The 16,334-nt window shown below is 36.1% G+C and overlaps 1 protein-coding gene across 5 annotated transcripts in view; it reads left to right on the top strand.

Moving 5' to 3' along the window:
- The first annotated feature begins 451 nt into the window (after nt 1-451).
- Nucleotides 452-16,334, top strand: part of LOC127155073 (utrophin) — a 280,024-nt gene continuing 264,141 nt past the window's right edge. For all 5 annotated transcript variants that reach the window (XM_051097036.1, XM_051097040.1, XM_051097038.1 and 2 more), the window contains exons 1-2: nt 452-772; nt 4,889-5,055. In XM_051097036.1, the coding sequence (XP_050952993.1) occupies nt 4,974-5,055 (82 nt within the window). In that variant the 5' untranslated portion in view covers nt 452-772; nt 4,889-4,973. The remainder of the gene's footprint in view (nt 773-4,888; nt 5,056-16,334) is intronic.

Raw genomic sequence — 16,334 nt, 5'->3', positions numbered from 1 at the left:
TGTATTCAACATCATATGTTTTTTGAGCAGCAAATCAGAATATTAGTATAATTTATGAAGGATCACGTGACTGGAGTAATAATAAAAAAATCAGCTTTGAAATCACAGGAATAAATACGTTTTAAAATATATTCAAATAGAAAGCAGTTATTTTAAATAGTAAAAATATTTCACAATATTACTGCTTTTGCTGTATTTTTGATCAAATAAATGCGGGTTTGGTGAGCAGAAGAGACGTCTTTAAAAACATTACAAATCTTGCTGTTCAAAACCTTTTGACTGGTAGTGTATAAAACACAGTAAACCTTTATTTTAAATGTGTGAAACTTTGTAAAAACAGTTGAGTTTGGAGGTCACGCTTTGGAAGTTCCACACGGGGACGTGCTCGTCATTCAAACCGACACGACTGGCTGGAGCGCGCCTCGTGACGTCACGTGTCCATCATTCCTGCTGCGAGTGTGGGCGGAGCTGCTGGAGTGGCTCAGGACGCGCTGTAACTCTTCTTTTGTTATTCATGAGTAAAGGAAACTTTGCGGCAGAGCTGAAATACTCCGGGAGCGCCAAAACAATCGAGTTGGATAACTTTGATGTTTCCTGGATGGAGTTGTGAGTCTCCCGTGAAGGCACTGAGGAGAGATCTGGAGCGTTAGACGAGCTGGCAGTTGCTTGTGAAGTGTGGAGCGCTGAACATGCCCTAATAAGAGTCAATGATTCATTATTTACTCAGTGATACAAAGTCACTGCACTGCATTGAGAGATTCATCACGCAAAGGTGAGACCTGCTGCTTTTAAAACAACACTTACACATGTTTACAAAACTTTGATGTGTTTGTTGAATTACGGGCGCCTGAACACGACTGACCAAATTGACCAAACAAGTTAAACTAAATAAATAAACATACAGATGAATGGAGGCTATGTATCCGTGAAGCGTTTTAAGCACTTTTAGTGGGTGTTATTTGCTCCTTTGGTTTCTCTAAAGGTCTCTCTGACCTATAATTAATGTAAGTTAGAAGAAGTTTGAAGCATGTGTTGTGGGAAACTCAGTAAACAAACTCGTACTGATCTCGGATTGCTAAGGTAAAAGGTACAGAAGGCTGGGTTTAACTAGGTTAGTTAGAGGTAGGTTTGGCTAGGTTAAAGTTGTGTAGGTTTAAGTAGGGTTTGGGTCAGTGGGGATTAGAGTCATTTATCCCAGTTAATGACTATTAGGGTCAGTGTTATGGTTTTTTGAGGTTCTGCAGACACTTTCGCAATGCAGATTGGTTGTCAGGTAAGATTCGCCTCTAAAAATGACATTTTCTTTCTAGATGTTGCCATTTTTATCCAAAACCGCACATCATTTTTGCTTATTGACCATTTCGTCTGGTGTTTATAAGCATGCATGAACAAAAACCTTCATGCAAGAATGCACATATAAGTCGTCTTTGTGGGATACGAGCTGAGAAAATGGGGGCACAGAGTTTTCTTTGCAGGAATCTAAAGTTAGACGTTTACGTCATTCACTTTTGCTGCATGCCAGCACGTTTACTTATAAAGCTGAAGCCTTTCTTGGACAAGACATGCTGTAAATTATCAGAGGCGGCCGTGTTTCTATTCTCTTCGGCCACTCTCGACATTCCTGCTCATTACCTCATTACTAATCAATGACATCATCAGCCAGCCGCCGTGTCCATCAGCTGCTGAAGTGCTGCTTTGAGAGGTCTGGTGTTGGTGGACCTTATCAGTGAGCTTGTTTTGAGGGCAGGAATGTGGGGGGAGCTACAGAATGAATGCGTGGTCACCTGTTTGGCTGGGTGACAGCTCCTGTTACAACTTGTCCTCCACACACACACAAAGGACCTGGTTTTTCTCGTGTGGTAATTAGTCCCGCCCTCGTTCTGATGGGTGTTTTTGGTGTGGGTGCTTAATGTGGTGATAACATCTTACTCTTGATTGTGCATCTGCCTGTTGGTGTTGTAAGGCCGATGTTTTCACCTGCCCTGTTGATCTCAGTGTAGATTTCCCTGATCCAGGTCAGTCTGAGACATCACTAACACTTTGCAGCCTCTGAGCACACATGCTTTATCTCTGAATGCACTGAGCCGTCTCGTTTGCACTGCCAATGTGAGGATGAGATTTGTCATCAGAATTTGTCAAAGCTTTTATTAATGCAACTTTAATTTAACTTTTGAAGTAGTGATGAATGATGAAATGTAAATTAACTGATTTGTTGCATAGGTTTAGGGAATATAAAACACTCTGCTAGCAAATATCTTTGATCTGCAGTGCCAGAAATAAGTTTCAGTTGCATAGTGAGTCTAAATCTGAATTGTGGTCACGTCATTTTGGAAGTTGCAAGTTCACATTACAAGTTGGAGTTCTCTCACTTGACAGTTGTGTTGTCATGTGAAATCCATCAAATGAAAAGTACTGGAATAAAGCTTAGAATCTGAATTAGAGTCTGAATTTAAACTGCATCAGAATTAAAATAAGAAACAGAGTTGGTAAGAATCAGAATCAAAATTAGAATTAGATACGACAAGAATAAGAACTTAAGTCAGTGTAAGGATTGCAGTTCAAATCAGGTATTACAGAACTATGTTTCACGAGAATCAGAATTTGAGTAAATTTAAGCATTACAATTCAAATTAGGAATTTAGAATAGGAAATAGAATAAGAGAGAATTATAATTCAAATCAGTGTAATTCAATGAGAATTATAATTCAAATCAGAATTTAAGTTGGCAGCAGAATTAGAATCAAAATTTAAATTGCACTAGAATTATAAGAATTAGAATGAGAATTAGAATTGGTGAGAATCAAAATTTGAATCAGTATAAGAATTACAATTTAAATCTGAATTTTAAGTTGGCATAACAATTATAAACATAATTTCCATAAAATTAGAATCAAAAAGCTATAATTTAAAGTATGTCAGAAACTGAATGAGAATGAGAATTTGAATTATAATTCAAATCAGAATTTATATTACATCAGAAATGTAATTTGTGATGAATCAAAAATCTTATTTGTGAGAATCAAAATTTGAATAAGTCAATCAGAATTTAGAATCATAATGTTAGAAGAACATATTAAGTGATGTTGCAAACATAATTAAAAGTAGAATGAAAATTAGGACTGTTGCGGAAAACGCGGACGGAATCACGGAATCTAGTCATAAAAACGGAATTTACTGAATAAGGCGGAATGTCACGGAATTTGTCAAAGTTTGAGTGAATTAATCAAAAGTAGGTCATTACACTTAAATCAAACTGCAATATGGACTAGTATCTGTAAATATTACGCTGCAAAAATACCATTTAAATGTGAATCCTGCATGTTCTCCGTGTCTCTGTTTTAATGAATGGAGCAGACGAGAGGTTTTGTTTACTACACACTGAAGCGCGTGATACTGGCTGTGATTTCAGCGTCTGTCGTCTCACTAAATGAGGACATAAATACATGAACAATATCTGCTGAGAGTCACTTCATGAGCATTTGACCGTTCCATTTTAGGAAAACTATATTTTCTGTGTGTATTCGTTATATCATATACATACAGAAATGTAAAGGTAGACATGGCAACCCGTCAGAAAAAAAGTCCGGTTTAACTTGAAGACATTGTGCCAGATATATTACTACTATTATTACCACTACTACTACTACAATGAATCTCACAACATTTCTTCCATGTTTTAATTTTAATAGTAAATTCCACTTTGTTTGCCAAAAAGTTTGCTTAATTTTGTAATAATTAAAAGATAAATGAAATTAATGTTTTATGCCTTCATGTAATAACCAGAACATTTTAATTACACAACACAGAATTTCTGAGAGTAAAAAAAAAAAAAAACCTTTCATAAGGCTATTTTAAGAATAAACTTAAATAAATAAATTAAGTATGCATTCAAATAATTAGACGTGCTAAAACACAGAATTTGATAACAATAAAACATGGTGAGAAAAAATAAAACATTTCATAGGGCCCTAAACATATCCTTCTTGTTAAACCTTTATTAAATTGATGTGAAATTGTGTAAGTTTCATGATTTTAATTGATATGCTCTTTGATTAATACAATTTAATTTAACCATTAAAAAGGAGTTTAGAAAAATTAAAATGGGAAAAAACGGAATCCAGAAAAATTAAAACGGAAAAAACAGAATTTGGAAAAAAATAAAACGGATTTCATATGGCCCTAGGACTGGCACGAATCAGAATTTTAAATGGTATTGTTCACGATTTTCAGAATGAGGAGTTGTTGATGGAAAGAATCAAAGTATTTTATAATTGTATAATTGCATGAGAAAGCTGTTTTTCATTAATGAGATCATGTTTGTTTTCCCTCTTGTGCCTGAATTTGTAATGTAGTAGAATTTAACAACAACCCCCTCCAGTCAAATAGCTGTGCCTCACCAGTCCACATTCACTCAGAGCCATAACATCACTGCAGTTTACCATGTGTGCAGTCCGGCAGTTCTACAAAGAGCAGCTCTTAGCGCTTTCCGAATGACCTAGAAGAGTTCGTACGCCCATGTTGAAATAGTTTCATTTGATTTGAGAAGAAACAGCATGGCCTCTCCTTGCTCTGCACTTTCCAGCTCTCCCACAAAGCATTGCAGTTGTCCAAAAACATAACATGCACTGTGTAAGACAGTAAGTGGATATTCTGCGTTCATGAAATGGCCTACTGCATTTCCTGAAAAGTGCATAAATGTGAAATTAAGATTGGATTGGATACCACATAGAAATATGGCTTTTCTGAAGTGATGACTGCAAGCTACCTTCTGAATTAAACATGTAACATAATAAGGCCATGTGACAACAATATACTAGTATTGCATTTCAAAGAGCTAGCCTTAGCTGCCTTTCATGAGTTCAGGCTGATGGGATGTGCTCTATTGCAGGGATTTGCAGAGGACTGTATATGTAAAGGAGAGCCGGATTTCTACTTCAGCGTGTCAGACGTACCCGTGACTCCTGAGAAGGAAGATGGCTACCGTGGGCACAGTGTCAGAGGCCTCTGAGGCCGGAGACAACAGCGAATTCACTGACATCATCAAATGGAGATCAGGTAAGATGAGATTACCTGCATTGCATCACTGGAGAAATGTTGAGCTGCTGTTTTGCTATTTCTGGGTTTTTTATAGTGGGTGATTCTTATTCTGACATTTAACTTTTTTTTAAAGTTCAGAGACTTTTGAATGTCACTGCATTAGATAACAAAATATCAAATTAAGAGTCATTAATCCTTAAAGCAGAACATTTCATGAAAGGATGATTTTTGGACGGGTTTTAAATGCCAAAACAAGATATACTGCTCAACATTACACTCTCTGATTGTAAAACCTTAGTAGAGCTTGTTCGATGATAATGTGCTTTAGCTGTACCGTTTTGTCAACTTTTTTTGTATGTGTACGTTATCATAGATGACCACAAAGCTAACACAAATGGGCTAATGTTGATTTCATGGAGGCTTTAAGCATGTGTAACCAAAGGCCACATTGGGCCACAGTTGTGCTGAGTGATATTACCAGGCAGACTGTGACAAAACCTAAACTTTGACCTCATTTACTTGACTTCCACACACTAAATGAGTGTTTCTCAGTGGAGATTGGCAGTGATGTGAACTGTGAGTAAATGGCGTTACAGTAACATTTCAACATTTACTCGTGTAAATGCTTGTGTAGCTGTGCAAGATCTGTACGAATGTAATCATACAGTTACGGAAGCCTTTCCACCACTGAATAAAATTTAAAAAGGCAATTTTTTCAATTTTAACTTTTCCTCACAATTCTGACTTTTTTCTTACAGATCTGATTTTTTTTTCTCACAAGTCTGAGAAAAATTCATAGCTATGAGGAAAAAGTCAGAATTGTGAGGGGAAAGATGCAGAACTGAAAGATATAAACTCACAATTGCAAGAAAAAAAGTAAAAAATGCAAGATTTAATTAATATAATAATAATTCTGAGAAAAAAATTCTGACTTTTCTCGCAGTTCTTACTTTTTTTTTTTTTTTTTGCAGAATTTTAAGTTTATATATAGTAAGTCAAAATTGTCAATAAGTCAATTGTAATAAAATAGACTTTTTTTTTTCTTTAGAGATGGACTTTATACCTTGCACTTGCAAGTTTATATCTCAAAATACTGAGAAAAGAAGCCAGAATTGCAAGGGAAAAAAGTCAGAATAACGTGATGTAAACTTGCAATTTTGAGAAAAGAAATCAGAATTGTGAGGGGAAAAAAAGTAAGAATTATGAGAATTAAACTCGCAATTGTGAGGAAAAAGTCAACATTGCAAGATTTAAACCTGTAATCCCGAGAATTTTTTTCCTTGCAATTTTTATTTATTTTATGTTTTTTTTCAGAATCGCAAGTTTATATCTTGTAATTCTAACATTATAATACAATTGTGAGTTCCAAAGTCAAAATTAGGAGATATAAACTTGCAGTTGTATTAAAATAGTATTTTTTATAGTATTTATAGTGTAGTATTTTTCATAACTCGCAAGTGCAAGTTTATATCTCACAATTCTGAGAAAAGAAGTCTTTCTAGGGGGGAAAAAAAATCAAAATTAGGAGATGTGAACTCGCAATTGTGAGAAAAAAACAGTTGCGAGATTTAAACTCTTAATTTTGAGAAAACTACAGAATAGTAAGAAAAAAGTAAGAATTGTGAGGGGAAACAGTAGAAATTACGACATGTAGACTCGCAATTGTGAGAAAAAAGTAAAAATTGCAAGACTTAAACTTGTAGAAAAAAATTCAGTTCTGACTTTTTTTTTGCAGCTCTTACAGTTGAGCGCAAGAATCGCAAGTTTTTATCTCACAATTCTGACATTATAACACAAAGTCAAAATTGTGGGATATAAACTCACAATTGTAATAAAATAACATTTTTTTCCTTAGAGTTGGACTTTGGAATTGTTGGAATTCTGAAAGTCAGAATTGCAAAGAAAACAAGTCAGAATTACAAGATGTAAACTCAGTTGTGAGATTTAACACTGAATTTTTAGAAAAAAAGTACAAATTTTGAGAGACAAACTTGCAATTGCGACAAAGTCAAAATTATGAGAAAAAATTGTGGGATACAAAGTTGCATTTGTGAGAAAGTAAGAATTGCAAGACAGATTCACAACTGTGAGAAAAAAAAAAGAATTGTAAGATTTAAACTTGAAATAGTGAGAAAAAAAGTGAGAATTGTGAGAAAAATAATTGTGAGATTAAAAAGTAAGAATTTTAAGCTCACAATTACTAAAAAATAGTCAGAATTGTGAGGAAAAATGTGAGAATTGTAAGATATGAACTTAAAAATGTGGGATATAAAGTCACAATTGTGAGAAAGTCAGAATTGCAAGACATTTATAGACTTTAAAACTTCATAACAAGTTCTTATCTCACAATTCTGGAAAAAAAAATTATGTCAAGCAATTCTGAATTGTGAGGTAAAAAAAAATGCAATTAACTTTTCTATTTATTATTCAGTAGTGAAAACAAGCTTCCATATACAGCTGAGTTAAACTCAGGAATGAGAGAGCAGTGCAGGACGTCTGTGTTGTGCTCTGTTGGGTAGTTGTTAGCGCTTTCAGGCTGTGCTCTCCTGTCAGGTATCTCTCTCTTTCTCTCTCTCTCTGGGAATGCTGGAATTCCACTGTGGCTGTGGATTTACAGCGCTTGTCTTTCCAGACCACAATGCCTTTCTTTCTGTAAGGATTCCGGTCTCCTAGTAACGGGCAAAAGTTATGTTTTCTTGGGTTGGAGCTGCCAGGGAAAATGTTGTAGAGAGAGACATGGTCACGTGTTTTCAGTCACCAGCTAAAGTAGGTCTGTACCCGCAGGCTGTGTTTTGGTTGTTTTGATTTGGAATATTAATAGAATCATGTGATTTTGTTGTGGGGAGACTTAATAAAACCCCTCAGGTTAGTTTGAACTGTGAAACTCTTGTTAAAGTTTTCTGTGGAGGAATAATGATTAACTATAGTTCAGTGAACTGTGGGATTGTCACCCACAGATGTTCACTTTGCGCATACTAAGCATACTTTGCTATATATGTGTGTGTGTGTGTGTGTGAAGGAAATGATATCATGTGTGGAAAGATGACTGATGTGAAATGGAAGTCAGTGACCTCTCTGGCTGGTCAGTCAGTGATGTGACAGGTTTTGTGTCTGTATGACACTAAAATGATACTTACACACATACACTTATTTACAGTAACAGAGCAAGCACTTCAATAGTCAATCATTTGCAGTGAGAGCAACGTGATTGATAGCAATCATTGACAATGTGATAAAGGTGTGTCCTGCCACATATTTAACTGTATGCAAATAAGCTGTATTGGCATGCTGCCATTGGCATCATGGGTGTGAAGATGTTGGTTGTGATCCAGTGTGGTGAGATACTGCATACTGAGCATGATCACATCTTCGAGTGGTTGATCAGTTTGGTTTGATATTAATGCCGAAGTCTTGGCTGGTGGTCAGTATAAAACCAGTATATATGATATCACAATATTTCATTTATTCTAATATTTTATAGCTGCAAAACGATTAGTTGAAATTCATTGATTCAAAATAAGTTTATGATTACATGCTATATGTGTGTACTGTTTATTATGTGTATATATAAATACACACACATACATGTTAAGGAAAAATATGTTAGATTTATATGTAAAATATTTATATTTATGTGTATAATATAGATTATATACAAGTGTTTACATACAAATACATACAATACATAAAAATATTTTAAAAATGTATACGTCTGTATGTTTATATATGCATAATAAATTTACACAGTACACATGCATATAATATGTAAACAAACTTTTTTTTTAAATTGATAAATTGATAAAAAAGCTCTAATTTATTTTACATAATTTTCACTAAAATATAACTTTTTTTAATATAATTTTATTATTATTATTATTATTATTAATATGTCCCAAGTACACACATTTTTATCCAGGCTTTATTCAAAAACTATATAAAAATGCATATTTGCTGAATGCTGACATTTTATGAAAAAGTATTACGTCATTTGTCAGAAACTGTAAACTAATAGAAATAATTGTTAGTTGTCAAATAATATATTGGTTTATTCATTTTTAATTATTGGCGTGGACTCTGTTACTGCCTTTGTTTATCTGTTTCTTTCTAATAAATTATTAGACAGAACTGTCAAACAAAATAAATGGTAAACAATAAAAAATAAAAAACTATTATAGCGGTTACATTTCTATTATTAGTAATATAACAGCAAATGCTGTAATAATCTCAACTTCTGCATCTACATCTTTTTAAATAAGTTTCACGATTAATTGCATCCAAAATAAAAGTTTGGTTTTATTATATATGTTATATAATATATGGGTGAGTACTGTGTATATTTATGTATACACACACTTGCAAGAAAAAACTTATTTAAATATATAAAATATTAATATGTAAAAAAAATATATATATATATATATACTTATATATAAACTCAAACTTTTATTTTGGATGCGATTAATCACGATTAACTGTTTGACAGCCCTACTTTAGACATATCAGACTGACTGATATTGATGCCGCCGCTGGTTCTGATGGTTTCCTGCGTCTGTGTACTTCCTCAGGAGGGATCAGTTTTCAAGTTTCGGTCATGGCTGATGTGTGTAGCAGCTCGTAGCAATTTATTTTATATATATTCTTACACTCTCTCTCACATGTGCACAAACACACCCTTCCAGACACACACTCCTGTCATGATTTTACTAGCCTAAGAGAACAGGAAGTCCTCATAAAACTACATCCTGTAAATTCACAGCTCATGGAAAAGCCAATCAAAACAAAACATGGAAGTTCTATCTCCTAAACCAGCATTAATCAAGCTGATATCTGAGGAACAAAGAAATCATCAACTTCATTTATGGAGCTTTTCCTGTTTTATGAAACAGAGGTCATTGGCCTTAAGTATCTCACCACCAAGAAAACAAAAGTGCAGAAATGATACCTTTTGTGGTACAAAAGCATGTCACTGTGGCAGTATCTTATCAATCTCTAAAAGGTGCATCAGTACCTCATAGTATTATTAAGCCTTAAGGTACTACTTTGAAACTTTAAGGGGTAAAGAAAGGTACAAATTTGTCCTTTTTAAAGGTACTGCCCCAGTTACAAGCTGTTGTAGCACTAAAGGTACAGTTTGTTTTGCACAATTAATTAATTCATTAATTAATACATTTTATTCTGATAGTGTATTAGGCCACTACTTCATTCACTGCAACATTTGTCAAACTTTAGATATTAACAGCTCATGTGTGCATGATGATATTTAATGTGTGTTTTGGAATAAAGGTTTTTAGGTTTCTGGGTCAAAGCCACTGTTTTGATCAGATTTTAGTTTAATTATTAACTCTTTAGTCAATAACTGACAGTCAACTGACTGTCCACTGACCGTCTGCATATTGCACACACAAATGTGAAATGACTTTTTACGCAACTTGCTGTGTCAGGGTGCACAGGCTTACCACTCCACCTGGAAGCCAAGTCATATTTTCAAGATCCGTCCGTCCGTCCGTCCGTCCATATATTTATACATCTGTCCATATATCTATCCATTCATCCATCCGTCCATATATCTATCCATCTGTCCACTCATCCGTTTATCCATCCGTCCATGTATCTATCTGTCCGTCCATCCATCCATAAGTCTATCTGTCCCTCCGTCCGTCCGTCCATATAGCTATCCATCTGTCCTTACATCCATCCATCCGTCCATATCTATTATCCGTCCATCCATCCATCCATCCATCCATCCATCCATCTGTCTGTCTGTCTGTCCATCCGTCCATATATCCGTCCGTCCATCCGTCCATCCATCCTTCTGTCCGTCTATATATCCATCCATCTGTCCTTACCTCATCTGTCTATCCATCCATATATCTGTCCGTTCGTCCTTACATCCATCCATCCGTCCATATCTATCATCCGTCCATCCATCCATCCATCCATCCATCTGTCTGTCCATCCGTCCATATATCCGTCTGTCCATCCATCCTTCCGTCTGTCTGTATATCCATCCATCTGTCATTACCTCATCTGTCTATCCATCCATATATCTGTCCGTCCGTCCTTATATCCATCCGTCCGACATCCATCTGTCCATCCATCCGCCAGTCCGTCCGTCCATATGTCCATCCATCCGTCAGTCCATTCGTCCATATATCTGTCCATTTATCCTTATATCCATCCGTCCATATATCCATCCATCTGTCCTTACGTCCATCTCTCCATCCATCCATCCATCTGTCCATATATCTATTGTTGTTTAGCTGAAGCATGCTGGGTAATGTAGTTCTGCTGTAGGCGCATTCTCTGTACTCTAATTTGTCTGGACTAATTTGTCTGCACAGGTTGGCAACTCTGCCGCTCTCACACAGGCCATTAACCAGCATCAGTCATAGAGCCAAACACACACACACAGCTTCTCTTTCCCTCCCATCACACTGAAGTTCTCCTCTGTTTAACACGTCTTTTCTTCCACGTCTCTGTCTCTGTCTCTTTCATCTGCGTCCCCATCCAGAAACATTCACATTCTTACTCTCTCACACACAGTGTATTGTAAAGCGAGGTGAGACGGGTCTCTTTACAGCAGCCAAGTGTTATATAAGCAGCGCTCATGGCCAGATCTGTCTATCAGATCCACCGCTTTTCTTGCAGCAGAGCCAGACTTCTGACCGCCTGGATGGTCTGGTCCAGATGTAGCTTGTTGTACTCAAAAACTGCCTGCTTAGATTGGAAGAGACAGTCTGAGTGACATACACTCCCAACTACTGTCTGTTTTGTTTTTGAATTTATCTGTGAATTTATCTGATTTCCATTACTTGAAGAAAATACCAGTGCTTGCAGGGCTACAAAAGAATATTGTTGAAGTTTTAGGGAAGTTTGGTTTTAGGTTTTAGTTGTGTGTACTAGAAATTGCAGCATCAGAGCTGTCATTTGTTGCAGTGACAACACAACTTTTTTTTTGTGTGTGTGTCTGGCTATAGATGGTTTAATATGTGAAAGAAAATCAGACCAATCATAATTCAGTTTGCATGTATTACATCATAGTTATGGTGACATCACGGTTATGGTGACAGCTTCAGTGCTTCTATTAATGTAAGTTAATGTGAGCTTTTTTTAAACCTTTAAGGCCCGATTACACCAAAGACAATAACAATAACTGTGACTGTAAAGTTTTAAGAGAATAGTAAGTTCACACCAGTTCACACCACAACTGTGACGGAAATGAAACCGAAGAACATTATCTTTGGAATCGCTTTTAGAAAAATTTGACAATGACAGGTTAAAGATTGTCAACCAATCAGAATCCAACCAACTTTAAGGAGCTTTAAGGAGAAGTTCACTCCCAGAACAAAAATGTACTGATAATTTACTCACCCCCTTGTCATCCAAGATTCATTCATGTTTTTCTTTTTCAGTCGTAAAGAAATTGTTTTTTGAGGAAAACATTTCAGGAATGTTCTCCATATAGTGGACTTCAATGTTGCCTGCAAGTATGAACTTCCAAAATGCAGTTTAAATGGTTATAAGCCTCAATGCTGCACAAAACAGCATAATCTGAGCAAATCTGAATGTAATTCGGCAAATTGACACTACATTCTTTTTAATCATGACAGCCGTAATGCATTATTTAATTGTGCAGGGGCATTTTTTTGCCCCTTTGTCTTGAGTTTAGATCTTTCTGAAGAAAGATAGACGTGTAGTGATGAAAGCCAAAATATTAAATGTCATGGATATTTACTGAGTAATCCACTGTTTTGTAGAGGGAGGTCAAAATGGCAATTTTCACCAGGGATTAAAGAGAGTCTAATTATTACAAGAGGCTAAAAATGACTTCAGAAAGATGGAAGCATCATAATGTAATTTTTACACAGAGATTGGTAGGTCTGTTAGTAAAATCTGTTGACTTTAGCAATCTATGTTGCATTATGTGCCAATGGTGAGCATTCAAAAATGGGGAAACAGCACTTTGTTCTATTCATTCTTGTTGATAGATGGAATCAAGATACAATTCTAATTTCAACGTTATTTCTTCTTCAGACATTGTTCTTTAAATATAAGTATCAGCTGTATACAAAGTGACCAACATTTGGTTTTCATCCACTGAAAATGGGTAACATTCAACAGTCTGTACATGGAGCGATGTAGGGCCTTGAAAAATAAGGTTTGAAAAGAAAAGTTTATCAAGAACTAGAATCTAAAATCATATTGGGATATCTTTAAGAATATTGGAAAAAGAATATTTATAGCTTTCAGACAGGTATGTTCAATGCGGTTGTTTTGACAGAAGGAAACAAGATACGTCTCTAGTTTCAACATTATTTGTTCTTCAGACATTCCTCTTTAAAAGAAAAGAAATATCATATTTTTTACATTTGGTTTTCGACCACTGAATGTGTGTGCATTTTAACAATTTACTCCTGGAGCCATATTGAAATTCCAGTATTTCTGGAACCAAACCATGTAGTGCCTTAAAAATAAAGATACCAAAAGGAAAGTTTGTTGAGACTCAGTATCTAAAAGGGCATTAATATATCTTTAATACTTCTTGAGTTGCAGGCATGCAAACTTTGGAGAAAAGAAACTTGAAAAATGCTGTTTCCCCATTTTTTGAATGATAACCATTGGTAAGTAATGCAACGAAGATTGATAAGCCAACAATTTTTACTGACAGATCTACCAATCTCTGTGTAAAAGTAACATTGTGGTGCTGCCATCTTTCTGAAATCATTTTTACCCCCCCTGTAACTTGACTCTGAATCTCAGGTGAAAATTGCCATTTTGACCCCCCTCTACAAAATAGTGGATTACTCAGTAAATATTCATCCATGACATTTAATATTTTGGCATAATATTTTTGACATTTAATATCACTATACATGTCTATCTTTTCTATCAAAAGCATTAGCAAAATCAAAAATTTGAGCCGGGGAATTTTTTTGAAATTTGGTTGATTTGATATTGAATGACCCCCAAAAAAGATAGCAATAAAGACTGAATTTTGAAAAAAAAAAAAAAAAAAAAAAAAAAGATTTTTACCTGGTACCCGCTGTAAATGTATTTAACTCTGTACCACTAACTTTGGCAAAGCCAGTGAATAATTTCCCTTGATCCTCAGAAGTGCAACTTCTAGCAACCTGTTTCAAATTGCAGCTTGTGATTTTCACTAGTTTAGTGTGATTCTGTGCATCAGGCAGTTTTTGAATAACCTATGGGAGCTCTGTTGGTATGACGTCTCTGATCCGTTTGTCCTTTCATATTACTGGTGTGTTCTATCAGCTGACAGCTCTGTGCAGTACTCGGAAAAAAGTGAAAGTGACCATTAGTGACCATTGGTTGACTAGTGAAGGAGAGAGTGTTTTGAGTGTAGAAAAAGATAACTGCATTTTTTTCTCGTAATTGCGACTTCATATCTCACAGCGTGAGTTCAGAGTTTGCAACGTGACTTTATATCTCAGCATGTCTTCGGATCCGTCTGACTCAAGGGTTTAGCCAAGCATGCTGCGCAAAGGGCGAGATTGACCCAGTGAAGGGTAGCTCTGCTCTGAGACTGCGCTTTTGACACCCTGCTGTGAGTTCAGTGACCTTATTACCTGAGATTGTTCTTGTGAAATGGACACCATGTGTTTGTGTGTCACCTGAAACCCTGAACCGCGGAAAACCGTGTAAGCAAATAAAGGAAATTCACCCAAGGCGATCTCATTACGCACAAATCTCTCTCACTGTGTTCTTCTGCTGTCATTGGCTGGCTCATGTGTGTGACCAGGATGTATTCAGGATATTACTGAATGAGAAACAGTAGTAATAGAAGCAGGAAGCACCAAATAGCTTGTCTATTGTTTTGGGTCTCATTAAACTCCGTCTTGACTGGCCTCTGTGTGCGTGTGTGTGTGTGTGTGTGTGTGTGTGTGTGTGTAGTTGAGACCCAAAGCCCACATTAAACTTCACTGTGTGGAAAATGTAGACTCACTCAGAGCTCTCAGAAAGAATGGTATTATTCATCTGACTGTGAGTGGAAAGTAGTCTGCTTTTGAAATGAGTCTCTAAAAACACATGCATGTGGGAATTGAGTCTGTGTAGATGCATGGAAATGTGCGTTTTTGCTAGGGATGTGCACTACGACTAGTCTAAAAGTAGCAAACAAGACAGTCAAACACATTTATCAAACAGCACCAAACAAAAGAGGACAGAGAAAGAGGGATGGTTTTGGGTTCTTCCTCTGTTATTCACTGTTGTTTAGCAAAACAGTCTGTTCATGAGTGCCACCAAATTAAACAGCACTGTCTCCAGACAGCAGTGGCTCCAGACACAAGTTTTATTCGCTGTGCAATGGAAAAGAGATTAAACACCTGTGAATATTCATGTCAGACACATTAACTGCTGTTCATTCAGATTGAACTGAACTTTTGTCTTGGTTTAAACAGGCCTTGAGGTTGATTGCATAGAGTTTTGGTTCATTGATTAAACCCTAAACAGTAAGTATGACTGGGTAAACACTGCTAAGAGTGCAACCAATGAAAAGGCATGAAAGAAAGACCTGAAGACACAGAGAGAAGTGAAGTTCCTGCATTCCCTCATGCTGACTGATGTCACCACCCGTGTGTGTGAATATCTGAGGAGGGTGTGGTGAGCTGAGAAAGGGAAAGTCTATATTCAGAGCCGTCATTATGGAGGGGATGTGTGTGCTGGAAAACCATTGAGGAGTGTGTTTGAGCTGAATGTCTAGAGACAATAACAGTGTGTAGAATAAGGTATGTGCTTTGGTGGAACAGCCACTGGAAAATCATTTCACATATACTAACCTGTTCCTGTGCAGTGGAGGAAACAATCATCTCTCTCTCTCTCTCTCACTTGCACAGTCACTCACACAGACACACACACACATACATGCACACACTTAAATCCCTCATTTACTTTATTTTTAGACAGTTTTTTTTTTTAAATGAGCGTGCTCCCAAAAGGAGTTTTTGTCCGATTTTGCTCACTTCTGGGTAAATTTGTCTCCAAAATATGGTTAAGTAGGCATGCACACACACACCTACTTCTTTTGTTCTGAAGGCCAGTGACCTTGGTAGAGAACTTTTAAGATTTGATTGAAAGTCTGCTTTAGATAATATGTAAACACAGAGGGAGGGAGTGTGTGTACTTGTTTTTGCTACATTGTGGGGACCAAATTTTTCTGGCCTGCAGTCCCCACGATGTTAAAAAATTATTAAAAATAGTAAATGATCTTTATCTGAAAATGTAACGATGCAAACATGTTTTCTGTAAGGGGTAGTTTAGGGTTAGGGTTGGGTTAGGGG

This window comes from Labeo rohita, chromosome 23 (assembly GCF_022985175.1).
Source record: "Labeo rohita strain BAU-BD-2019 chromosome 23, IGBB_LRoh.1.0, whole genome shotgun sequence".
NCBI lineage: Eukaryota > Metazoa > Chordata > Actinopteri > Cypriniformes > Cyprinidae > Labeo > Labeo rohita.
This window is presented reverse-complemented; position numbering and strand designations above follow the sequence as displayed.